The following is a 13,119-nucleotide window of genomic DNA, read 5'->3' on the forward strand; positions in this document are numbered from 1 at the left end:
GACAGTTATCTGTCTTATCAAAAGATCTTGACTACACATTGTTCTCCTGTCCCGCTAAATGAATTTTAGCCTGGAGAGATCTGATATTTTTTTTTACATTTAAGATGACCCGCTTAAAAGTTTTCCAATGCTGTATCTGCCCTGGTGTCTGTATAAACACATGGAATTCCACTTTCTGTATTACATCTTTCCTGAAGAAGGGGCCTGAGTTGCCTTGAAAGCTTGCATATTGTAATCTTTTTAGTTTGCCAATAAAAGGCGTCATTTTGCTTTACTTCTCGTTCCGTTCCACCTTAAAAGTTAAAAACTGCGTGAGCGGCTGGTAAATTACAGTTAAATGTGTTACTTTCGTAACACCCTAAAAGTAGTTCTTGTCTGGAGCACAAGGGTTTATCATTTGGAGGCATCGCTGCCAGCCCCGTGCTTACTTTACCAGTTTGACTTGGCTCGCTCACCAGTTTCTTAGCCTCTTGCTTCTCCGTTTCGTGCCAAGTCTTCCACACGCAGGGGGAGCTGCTTCTTTTGTGTGAGCGCTCCGGTCCCCAAACGAAAGGCGGTCTTGTCCGCAGTCTCCTTGTTTGTATATTTTGACCACAAAAGGCGTTCTGGGCAGGTGTTCCCCAAAGTCCGCCAAACCCCTGAACCCGGAGGCAGCTGTCATCGTGATGCGCTCTGCCGGCAGTCGCTGGCTGCCGCGGATTTGTGAGGTGTGATTGAAAGCAGGCGGAGGGAGGAGCGCGGCTGGAGCCGCTGTCGTTTTTTTTTTCCTGCCCAGAGCTAGCTGGTTTGCAGCGGAGGTGACTCACCGGGACGAAGTGAAGCGCGAGAGGGTAGCCGTCAGGATGGACTGGACGGGAGTGGAGTCCCTCTAAAATGAATGGGCTCCGAAGGCCCGCTTTGTGCTGAGATGGAATGGTGCAGACTGGCGGACAGCAGAGCCTGAAGACACGCAGCGCCATGGAGATACACCCCATGTAAGTGAGCGGCGCATGTTCTCTGCGCTTTGCGGGGGTGATCGGGGGGCTTAGAAGCTACTGAGAACCGAAATGGATCGCACCCTAAAGGTGAATTCCGAATTGCATTAACGTGTTAGTGTCTCTTAATGGATTGGTACCTACGTGGGCTTTGCGGGGATGGATCACAAAGATGTTACGTTTAACCCGGCATGGCCGAACTCTCCAGCTCGTTTTTTCATCGTGTTTGGTACGCCTGTTTGTGTGGTATGGGTAACGAGGCGGGGAATATCCAGTATGTTTACATGGCTGTGGAAATTGTTAATGTGGTAGCCTAACACATCTTCCAATTTATATCTTAATAGTTCCAAGTGCCAGTTTCTTTCACTTTCGCCTCTGCGTCTGCGGGGACCGAGCGTTCAGCCTCGCTGAGCTGCATGTTCAGCGTGCAGCCTGGCTCTGGTGGTTACTATGGCTTAATCAGGTTGTTACCTGGCCCTCCAGGCTGAAATGAGCCCAGCCCTGAAAGCAACCTTTTCAAATGAATGGTTGGAAGACTCCTAATGCAGTGGATTCAGAAAGTATTCAAATCCCTTCACACTTTATACACTTAATTATCTTTGAAATAGATAAATGTCACAATTTTGCCCATAAATAATATTTCTTTACATTTATATAGTGCTGTTGCCACTATCCATCAATCTATGCTAAATAACACATAATGACAAACTGAAAACATCATCAGAAAGCTTTACAAATGTATTAAAAAAAAAAATCAAAAACTGAATTTTCTCATTCATATAAGTATTAAGACTGTTGCATCCCAAACTGTGGTTGGATACATCCTGTTTGCTTTCATTCTCCTTGATGTGACTAGAACTTGATTAGAACAATAGAAGAATCTGGATGAGAACAGGCCATTCAGCTCAACAAAGCTCACCAGTCCTGTCCACTTAATTCTTCTAAAAACAAAAAACATCAAGTCTTGTTTTGAAAGTCCGTAAAGTCTTACTGTGTACCACACTTTGTGTGTGGTTCTTTGTGTAAAGAAAAACCTCCTAATGTTTGTGCGAAATTTACCCTAAACAAGTTTCCAACTGTGTCGCCATGTTCTTCATGAACACATTTTAAAGTCACCGTCTTCCATCCACTGGACTAATTCCCTTCATAATTTTAAACACTTAAAATGGAGTCCACCTGTGATAAAGTGAATTTGATTGGACATCATTTAGAAAGGCACACGTGTACCTGTGTATGTTGCCAGTTCGAATCCCCGTCACTGCCAAAAGAGATAATAATAATAATAAATTTTATTTATATTGCACTTTATATTTTAGCAATCCCAAAGTGCTACAGAGTAAAAATAGAATAATAAAATAAAAAATAAAAAAGAACAGAAGAGTCTATAAAATACTTTAACAAAATGACTTTCTAAAAAGATGAGTTTTTAGGTTTCGCTTAGATCCTACTCTGCTGGGCCCTTGAGCAAGACCCTTAACCTGTAATTGCTCCAGGGGTGCTGTACAATGGCTGACCCTGCGCTCTGACCCCAAGGGGTATGCGAAAACTAACAAGTTCCTAATACAAGAAATTGTATAAGGTGAAATAAAGAACAAAAAAAAGTCCCACAATTCACAGTGCTAAACGGAGAAAAGTTTGAAGTGCTCGATGCTGGCAAAAGGAACGTCAATTATAATACAAGACTGGAGATGCTGACCTGCAAGAAGCAACCTCTGAAAGGGCTTTAGGGGTTTATGTTGACACCACCTTTTCATCATCTAAGCAATGTGCAGAAACAATTAAAAAGTCAAATAAAGTGATAGGTTATTTTCTAAAAACCAGGGCTGTGCAGTCAGGGTCGGAGTCGGAAGAAAATTATTGGGTTACTGGAGTTGGATAGAAAAATATGGTGGGTTTAACTCTGACTAAATGTAATTTGTAATATAAAATAATATGTTAAAATTTCCAATATCACATATACCAATTTGATCAAAATGTTAGAAAGTATTCAAATCCCTTCACAATGTGCACACTTTATTGTGTTGTAGATTTCATTTGAAATTGATAAATGTAGCATTTTTGCCCATAAATGATATTTCTTTACCTTTTTATATAGTGCTTTTGTCACTATCTATCAATCTATGCTTATCTTCAGAAAGGTTTTACAAATATATTAAAAACTGAATTTTCTCATTCATATAAGTTTTAAGATTGTTGCAGCTCAAATTGTGGTCAGGTACATCCTGTTTGCTTTCATTCTCCTTGATGTGACTAGACCTTGATTAGAACAATCTAGACAAGGACAGGCCATTCATCTCAACAAAGCTCACCAGTCCTATGCACTTAATTCTTCTAAAAAAAACTTCAAGTCTAGTTTTTAAAGTCCCTAAAGTCTTACCGTCTACCACACAGTGTCTGTGGTTCTCTGTAAAAAGAAAAAAAATCTCCTAATGTTTGCGCAAAATTTACCCTTAACAAGTTTCCAACTGTGCCACCATCTTCTTAATGAACTCATTTTAAAGTCACCGTCTCCATCCTCTGGACTAATTCCCTTCATAATTTTAAACACTTGTAATGGAGTCCACCAGTGACAAATTAATTAGACATTGTTTAGAAAGGTGCACGTGTAACAGTGTATATAACGTCCCACAATTCGCAGTGCATAACGGAGAAAAGTTTGAAGTGCTCGACGTTGGCAAAGGGAACGTCAATTATAAATGCAAGACGGGAGACGCCGACGTGCAGGAAGTAACCTTCGAAAAGGATTTAGGGGTTTATGTTGACACCACCTTGTCGTCGTCTAAGCAATGTGCAGAAACAATTAAAAAGGCAAATAAAATGTTAGGTTATTTTGTAAAAACCAGAGCTGTGCAGTCAGGGTCAGAGTGAGAAGTAAATTATTGGGTTACTGGAGTTGGGGTTAAAAATGTGCTTGCTCCAACTCTGACTAAATGCAATTTATAATGTGGTAAAATTTCCTATATCGCATAGACTAATTCAAAATAAAATATTTTTTTTCTAGACTTTTGATAAAAAAATAGCTTCGTTTTTTATTTTGTAAGTTTAGGCTTATGTTTAATGTTTGTATGCCATAACAGCAGCTCTACAGCCTTTAAACCTGAACTTTAACAGGTCAGAGTACAGACTCAGACTCAAATTTAATTTCTAATATAATGTGTTAAAATTTCCAATATCATACATACTAATTCAAATTAAAATATTTTTTTAGACTTTGGATAAAAATATAGCTTCTTTTTTAATTTTGTAAGTTTAGTCTTATTTTTTATGTTTGTGAGCAACAATAACATCTGTACAGAATTTAAACACAAACTTTTAACAGGTCAGAGTCATGCAAAGTAGCAGATGATTCATGCTGGCAGTGATGAAATGTCTTGTATGTTTTGTGCCTACAATCATCATAGTAAAGGTATTGGTCTAATTACAAATAGAGGAGTTGAAGTTGGTGGCACCTGAAATTGAGGAGTCGAAGGCTTTATGTTCCAACTCATAAGCCCTCTGAATATAAATCAAGGGACATATGCTCAGACTATAAAATACTCTAGTGAGGCCGTATCTAGAGACACAGCAACACTTGAAGTTGTGCTGAGGAGAGCGGCCAGGTGTGTCCCAGGACTTAAGGACATGTTGTACTCTATCAGACACGGAGAATTAAATCGGTTTAGTCTCGATTAGAGGAGGCTGCTTTGGGACCTCATCCAAATCTTCAAAGTTCACAAAGACAAACTTGATCCAGCTGAATTCTTTCATCTTAAGGGTGAATCAAACAAACTGTAATTGCCTTTACTACACTATTGGCACGTAGACATATCTGGTTCAACTGGAAGAATCCTAGCTATTTTAAGTTAGTGGGTAACTGACGTTATATACTATTGGAAAAAAATCAGATTCTCTCCCCTTTTTTTATTCTATTTTTATTCATTTATTAATTTTTACTAGTTTAAAGTTTTACTCTGCTGGCCTAGCTCTCTTTCTCATGGGAGCGGGTTGATTTTTTTCGAACCTTGACTTATTTGTATGGAATGTTATTTGATTTTAATAAAATCAATAAAATAAATATAAAAAAGGGGTTAATCACGTACATGAGGACGCCAGTGGAAATTGGTGGGAATTGTATGTAGGACTGAAGCCAGGAAGCACTTCTTTACGCAAAGAGTTTTAGGAATCTGGAACAAACTATCGAGACATGGGAGTTGGTGCGGAAATCTTGACAACTATTAAGAAGTACCTGAATGAGATATTTGGACATCTTGGCTATAAGCTAAACAAATAAGATTAACGGACTGAATGGTCTTGTGCTTAATTTCTTATGTTCTTATGTCAGTAAAAAAAATAAAGCCTTGTAGTCTAAGAGTTCATGATCAAATTGTGGCAACACAGAGATCAGGGCATGGGTATGAAACCATGTCTAAAGCCATTGAGTGTTCCCAAGAATTGCAGTGTCCTCTATAACTGTCAAACAAAAGAAGTTTGGAATCAGTAGGATTCTTACTAGAGCTGGCTGTTGAGCCAAACTGAGTACCCGGTCAAGAAAGGCCTTGGTCAGGGAGGTGATCATGAATCTAGTGGTCACTCTTAACAGAGCTTTTATAAAGCATTTGATAAGGTGCCACATGAGAGGCTGAGGCTGGACATCAAACTATAAGAAGTGGGAGTTCAGGGTGATGTTTTTAGATGGGTGCAGAATTGGCTCAGACACAGGAAGCAGAGGGTGATGGTGCGAGGAACCTCATCAGAATTGGCTGAGGTTAAGAGTGGTGACCAGCAGGGGTCAGTGCTAGGGCCACTGCTATTTTAATATATATAAATGATTTGAAAAGGAATATAAATAACAAGTCGGTTAAGTTTGCAGAAGATACCAAGAAAGGTGGATCGGCAAATAATCTGGAATCTGTTAAATCATCACAGAAGGACTTGGATAGCATACAGGGTTGGGCAAATTTGTGGCAGATGAAGTTTAATGTCAGTAACATACCTGTATAGGAGGTAAAAATGTTGGGTTTGAATACACAATGGGAGGACTGAAAGTTGAGAGTACACCTTATGAGAAGGATTTAGAAGTCGTAGTGGATTTTAAGCTATCGACTTCCAGACAGTGTTCAGAAGCCATTAAGAAGGCTAACAGAATGTCAGGTTATATAGCGCCTTGATGTGTGGAGCATAAGTCACAGGAGGTTCTGCTCAACCTTTATAACACACTGGTGAGGCCTCATCTGAAGTACCATGTGCAGTTTTGGTCTCCAGGCTACAAAAAGGACATAGCAGCACTAGAAAAGCTCCAGAGAAGAGTGACTAAGCTGATTCCATGGCTACAGGGGATGAATTATGAAGAAAGATTAAAAGAGCTGAGCCGTTACAGTTTAAGTAAAAGAAGATTAAGAGGTGACATGACTGAAGTATTTAAAATTCTGAATGGAATTAGTACAGTGGCTCAAGACCGTGATTTTAAAATGAGCACATCAAGAACAAGGAGACACAGTTGGGAAGTTGCTAAGGAAGATTTCACACAAACATTTGAAAGTTTTTCTTTACACAGAGAACCATAGATACTTGGAATAAGCTACCAAGTAGCATGCTAGACAGTAGGACTTTAAGAACTTTCAAAACTAGATTTGATGTTTTTTAGAAGAATTAAGTGGTTAGGGCTGGTGAGCTTTGTTGAGCTGAATGGCCTGTTCTTGTCCAGACTGTTCTAATATTCTAAAGTCATCTGCTGAGGTGGGAGAACCTGTCACAAGGATGATGATTCCAGCAACATGCCACCAGTCAGGTTTTATGTTACAGTGGCTACCTCTTACTTGTAGTTTGCTAAACTGCATTTAAAGGACTGCAAAATTAAATTGCTACTGAGGGACAGGTCATAGGGTTGAGTGAATCAGCAGCCATGACATTTTTGTGTTATCATGAACATACAGAACCACTTTGCATGTAAATCACCATGTCTGTCTGGCTAGAATATCTTTGAGAGAGGGTTAAGAGTGAAAGCAAGTTTATTGGTTACAGTGGAACCTTGGTTCACGACCATAATTCGTTCCAAAACTCTGGTTGTAACCCGATTTGGTCGTGAACCGAAATAATTTCCCCCAGAGGATTGTATGTAAATACAATTAATTCGTTCCAGACGTACAAACTGTATGTAAATTTTTTTTTTTTAAAGATTTTTAAGCACAAGTATAGTTAATCATACCATATAATGTACAGCGTAATAGTAAACTAAATGTAAAAACATTGAATAACACTGAGAAAACCTTGAACAACAGAGAAAACTAACACTGCAAGAGTTTGCGCTATAGCACTACGAACTGCTCGCTAAAAACACTTTTTTTTTTTTTTTTTTTAAATGAGTTTTAAGCACAGGGAAAAAAATGAACATTTGAAAAATCCGTAATTTAATAAACCACCAAGAAAAGTAACATTGCAACAATGCACGCTACAAACCGATGGCTGTAAACAGAAGTGAAGTGGAGGTTAAAATCCAATAGAAAAAAGTCTTCATTAAATTAATCCATCCATCCATCCATTTTCCAACCCGCTGAATCTGAACACAGGGTCACGGGGGGTCTGCTGGAGCCAATCCCAGCCAACACAGGGCACAAGGCAGGAACCAATCCCGGGCAGGGTGCCAACCCACCGCAGTACACACATAAACACACAAACACACCAAGCACACACTAGGGCCAATTTAGGGTCGCCAATGCACCTAACCTGCATGTCTTTGGACTGTGGGAGAAAACCGGAGCGCCCGGAGGAAACCCACGCAGACATGGGGAGAACATGCAAACTCCACGCAGGGAGGACCCGGGAATCGAACCCAGGTCCCCAGATCTCCCAAGTGCGAGACAGCAGCGCTACCCACTGCGCCACCGTGCCACCCCTTCATTAAACACAGTGAGGTTAAAACAATGCTGGGATTTGTCTCTTTAAAAATAAGCCCTTATGTGGCCGGCCCTCTCTGTCTCTGTCTGTCTCTGTCTCTCTCTCTCGCGCGTGTCAGTCTGTCTCGCTCGCTGCACAGGGAGAGACTGAACACATGCAGAAATCATCGGTGCGCTATTCGTATACCGAGTGTGTGGTCATGAACAGATGCAAAAGTTTGGCGAACTTTTTGGTCGTAAACCGATTTGTACGTGTTCCAAGACGTTCGTGAACTGAGGTTCCACTGTATTGCTAGCTGAGTTTTCAACAATTTTTTTTTTTTTTTTTTTTTTGGGAAAATGTTTTTCTCTATAGCTTTTGGCGGTCCCTCACGATGATCTGTGGTTCATAGTCTAAAAAAAAAAAAAAAAATGATAGGCTGACAAAAGCCTTTGTCATCAGTCATCTTGATTAGTGTCATATCTTGTGTGAGTACCTAAGAAAAAAGATGAGACAAATTTTTAATTGATTGGTTAGAACTATGCACTTAGCACTATGTTTGGTAAAGTCCAGGCACTGCTTCTCACCTGCCTGGTACCATCCCTATGGTGGTGTCAGCATCACGCTATGGGGTGCTTCTCAGTGGTAGGGACAGTGAGAACTGGTCAAAATTGAGGAAATAATGAATGCAAACAAATACAGAATGGTTCTTGAAGGAAAACCCATAAGAGTGCACACTATCTCACACTGTGGCGGCAGTTCACCATTCACCACAGCAATAACCCAAAAAATGTGGCTAAGAAAATGCCGGAGTGGTTTCGGGACAAGTCTCCGAGTGATCCAGTTAAAGCCCAGATTTAAACCCAATAGAATATCTGTGGAGAGACCTGAAGATGACCGTTTATGGATACTCCCGATATCTATGCAAAAGGACGAAGGTCCAAGTCTTTAGAGTCCTGGTGCTTCCTGTCTTGCTATATGGTTGTGTGACATGGACGCTATCCAGTGACCCGAGACGAAGACTGGATTCCTTTGGTACTGTGTCTCTTCAGAGAATCCTTGGGTACTGCTGGTTCGACTTTGTGTCGAATGAGCGGTTGCTCACGGAGTCCCGAATAAGACACATTACTAGCATTCTGAGGGAGTGGCAGTTACGGCACTTACGGCCATGTGGTGCGATTTCCCCAAGGGTGGTCCAGCTCACAGTATCCTCACTGTTGAGGACCCGAGTGGCTGGACTAGGCCAAGTGGACACCCACATAACACCTGGTTGCGGCAGATAGAGGGTGGGATTGGACCGTGTGTCTGCCTAGTGTATTGCTAACCAGGGCAGTTTTGTCGTGTGGTGGGTGTAGCAACGCACTGTACCAGTCCATGCTCCCAAAACTGAGCTGACTATCCAGTCTAACTGAGTTTGAGGTAATTTGCCAGAGAGAATGGTATAAACTGTTGAAATCCAGGTGTGTAGAGGCTTACTCAAGGAGACTCAAAGCTGTAATTGCTGCCAAAGAAGTACTGAATTAAAGGTCTAAATACTTATGTAAATGAGAAATTTGTTTTTGATCTTTAATCAGTTTGCAAAATTTTTGAAAATGTGTTTTCACTTTGTTATTGAATATAGATTGACGGTTGAAAATCCCAAAAATTATCCATTTAAAATTAAATCTACAGCATAATAAAGTTTATCCAGGGTGAACTTCTCCAGGCTGGTGGTAAGGCTGTCCTTGCAGGCAATCTTTGCTTCCATTTGGGAGACGGGCATCATCCCAACTAACTGGAGAACAGGACTTGTCATCCCTATCTGAAAAGGGAAGGTTGATTGCCTGGATCGCGGCAAGTACAGGGGGATAGCACTGTTTATGGTACCAGGTAAGGTTCTTTCCAGGGTCATCCTCAATAGGACCCGTGATCATTTGCTCACCTACCAGCAACTGGAACAGTCTGATTTTACTCCTAAGAAGGCTGCCATCGATATCATCCTGATATTGAGGTTTCTCATTGAGTGAAAACAGGAATATCGGTAGAGGTTCTTCGCAGCCTTTGTCGATTTTCATAAAGCGTTTGACTCAGCTGATCAAGTTGCCCTTTGGGACATTCTGAGACTTAGCAGGAACCCCCCCAAAGTTGCTGGATGTCATGGCCGACCTGTACACTGGTACTGTGAGTGCTGTGCAGAGTGGAGGCCGAAACTCTGGGATTCGTCAGTGGTATGTTCTGCTCCTACACAGTTCAGTGGTTGCATGGCCTGGGTGTTGGGTGGTGAAGAAAGACACACCGATCTTGACTTTGCTGAAGGTGCTGTGATACTTGCAAAGTCAATTGAGGCTCTCGAGAGACTGAGTGAGGAGTGTGATTCTGGGATTGTGAGGGTCCTGATAAAAACCAAGATCCAGGCCTTTAATGACCTCTTGGGAACAGCCATCAGCTGTGTGTCTGTCTGTGGTGGGACTATTGACTGCGTCAGGAGGTTTACTTACCTTGACAGTGACATTCATGTCTCTGGTGACTCTTCCTATGAAGTCAGTAGACAGCTTGGCAGAGCATAGGGGTCATGAGGTCGCCTGAAAGTGGTGTGTTGCGTTCCTGATATCTCTACTAAAGGACAAAAGTCCAAGTCTTTAGAGTCCTGGTGCTTCTTGTTTTCCTGTATGGTTGCAAGACATGGATGCTATCCAGTGACTTGAAATGAAGACTGGACTCCTTCGGTACTGTGTCTCTTCGGAGAATCTTTGGGTACTGCTGGTTTGACTTTGTATCAAAGTAAAAGTTGCTCATGGAGTCCTGAGTGGGGCACATTTCCTGCATTGTGAGGGAGCGTCATTTACGGTTCTTCGGCCATGTGGCACAATTCTCAGAGGGTGATCCGGTTTGCAGGATCCTCATTGTTGAGGTTGGACCAGGCCAAGGGGATGCCCACGTAACACCTGGCTGCTGCAGATAGATGGTCATTTCTGTAGGGTTGGGCTTCACCACACATCTGTTCAGGGATTTGCCAACCGGGATCCTGTTTCGTCGTGTGGTGGGTGCTGTACCAGTGCATGCTCCCCAATCTGACCTGAACCTGATCTGACCGTAAAGTGTGCAGAAAGTGAAAGGGTATGAATATTCTCTGAATCCGCTGCTTGTCATTTGAAACCTCAGATCTATTTGATTGGGACTTCATCTTGCTTGAACTGAAGATTTCGGGGTCATTGTGGGTGCTGTTTTGATATTAAGGGAGAGCCAGTTGAGCTGAAGCCTCTTTTTGTAATTCAGACACTTGCCATTTTCTTGCATGTCTGTGCCCAGGTGTATAATGCTATCGTTTTGGCTTAGATGAAAAACTGCCATTTGATAATATTAAAGGAATATTGGTCTGATGTGTGGCATTCCAGACTGAACCCTGAAGTTAACGTCTTTGTCACTGTTGTTACTGGAGCCCACATGCTGGCCTTACTGCTCTCAGATCCACTTGAACTACCTTTATCCTGCTGAACACATGGTTTTTGAATGTATTTAGAATATTGTGGTGCTGAGGTGGTTTGATGTGCTTGAAGTAGAATCAACAGCAGTTTGAACTGAACCCTTATGGGACTGCAACATCTTTTGAAAAACCTTGACACTTCTCTTCCACATCTGTGTTCATCTCTGCAGAGCTGTCAACCTAGTTAGAATGGGTTTTGGTACGGGGTTAGACTGTGAGGTGACTTTGGGTTTATCAGGTGATCTACGGTGTAGTGTGCTTCAATCCAAAGAGAGCAGATCTTAAATGTTGTTGCTACTAGAGCCCACGTGGTCTTTACTAACCTCCGGTCTACTTGAGCCACCTTTGTTATTTTTAGACTGGAAGTTTTGTGGTTGGATTAAACAAGTAATATGGCTAGATACTTACTGTAGATATTGCTTGAAAGGGAACCACATGAAAATTGCCCCAATCATCATTGAGCTTTTACTTCCTTCTTGTGAAAGGGACACAAGTCCATGTTCTCACGTACAGTGCTGTCAGCTTACTTGAGATGGAGATTTGCCATGGGGGTGAATATTGGAAAAGTGTGTTGCTGTATGGTGCTCCAAACCAAAGTGAGCAGACTCTTGGGCTCTCAACTCAATTTGGAAAATGTGTTTTTCTATATTGCTGGTGGCAGTTCCTCAAGAAGTTATGTGTTTCTGTTTTTTCAAAGAAACTAATTAGCTGCTAAAAGCACTTTGTCATATTTACTGTAAGACATGTCACTATTCATCTATCAATATTAACCCCTGTGTTTGATTTTTTTCCCTTGATTGCTGATGATCTTTCTTTGCAAATGCTGTTGACATGGTAGGTGCTGTAGTGAGCTTTGTAAATGATGGTGCGTTTCAGATGAGTCATTTTATAACCCGCTTAGTCCTGAACAGGGTCGCAGGGGTCTGCTGGAGCCAATCCCAGATAGTATAGGGCAAAAGGCAGGAGCAAATCCCAGACAAGGTTCCAGTCCATTGCAAGACAAACACACACACACACACACACGCACTCTCTCTCACACCAAACACACACTAGTTCACCTAACTTGTATGTCTTTGGACTGTGGGAGGAAACTCACGCAGACACGGGGAGAACATGCAAACTCCACGTAGGGAGGACTCAGGATGCAAACTCTGGTCTCCTTACTGCAATGCAGCAATGCTACCACTGCACCACCATTCCACCTGCATTTTAGATGTGCTGATTTTATATTTTAGCATTGTACTGTATTAAATGGGTTGCAGATAGATAGATACTTTATTAATCCCAATGGGAAATTCACATTCTCCAGCAGCAGCATACTGATACAATAAACAATATTAAATTAAAGATTGATAATAATGCAGGTAAAAAACAGACAATAACTTTGTATAATGTTAAATGTTAACGTTTACCACCCCCGGGTGGAATTAAAGAGTCGCATAGTTTGGGGGAGGAACAATCTCCTCAATCTGTCAGTGGAGCAGGACAGTGACAGCAGTCTGTCGCTGAAGCTGCTCTTCTGTCTGGAGATGATACTATTTAGTGGATGCAGTGGATTCTCCATAATTGATAGGAGCCTACTGAGCGCCCGTCGCTCTGCCACAGATGTTAAACTGTCCAGCTCCATGCCAACAATAGAGCCTGCCTTCCTCACCAGTTTGTCCAGGCGTGAGGCGTCTTTCTTCTTAATGCTGCCTCCTCAGCACACCACCGCGTAGAAGAGGGTGCTCGCCACAACTGTCTGATAGAACATCTGCAGCATCTTATTGCAGATGTTGAAGGACGCAAGCCTTCTAAGGAAGTATAGTCGGCTCTGTCCTTTCTTACACA

The 13,119-nt window shown here is 41.7% G+C and overlaps 1 protein-coding gene across 1 annotated transcript in view; it reads left to right on the plus strand.

Annotated features, from left to right (window-relative positions):
* The first annotated feature begins 547 nt into the window (after positions 1-547).
* klhl2 (kelch-like family member 2) overlaps positions 548-13,119 on the plus strand; it is a 104,612-nt gene continuing 92,040 nt past the window's right edge. The window contains exon 1 of the mRNA XM_028805002.2: positions 548-974. Within this exon, the coding sequence (XP_028660835.1) occupies positions 913-974 (62 nt within the window). The 5' untranslated portion in view covers positions 548-912. The remainder of the gene's footprint in view (positions 975-13,119) is intronic.

This window comes from Erpetoichthys calabaricus, chromosome 7 (genome assembly GCF_900747795.2).
Source record: "Erpetoichthys calabaricus chromosome 7, fErpCal1.3, whole genome shotgun sequence".
NCBI classification, from domain to species: Eukaryota; Metazoa; Chordata; class Cladistia; order Polypteriformes; family Polypteridae; genus Erpetoichthys; species Erpetoichthys calabaricus.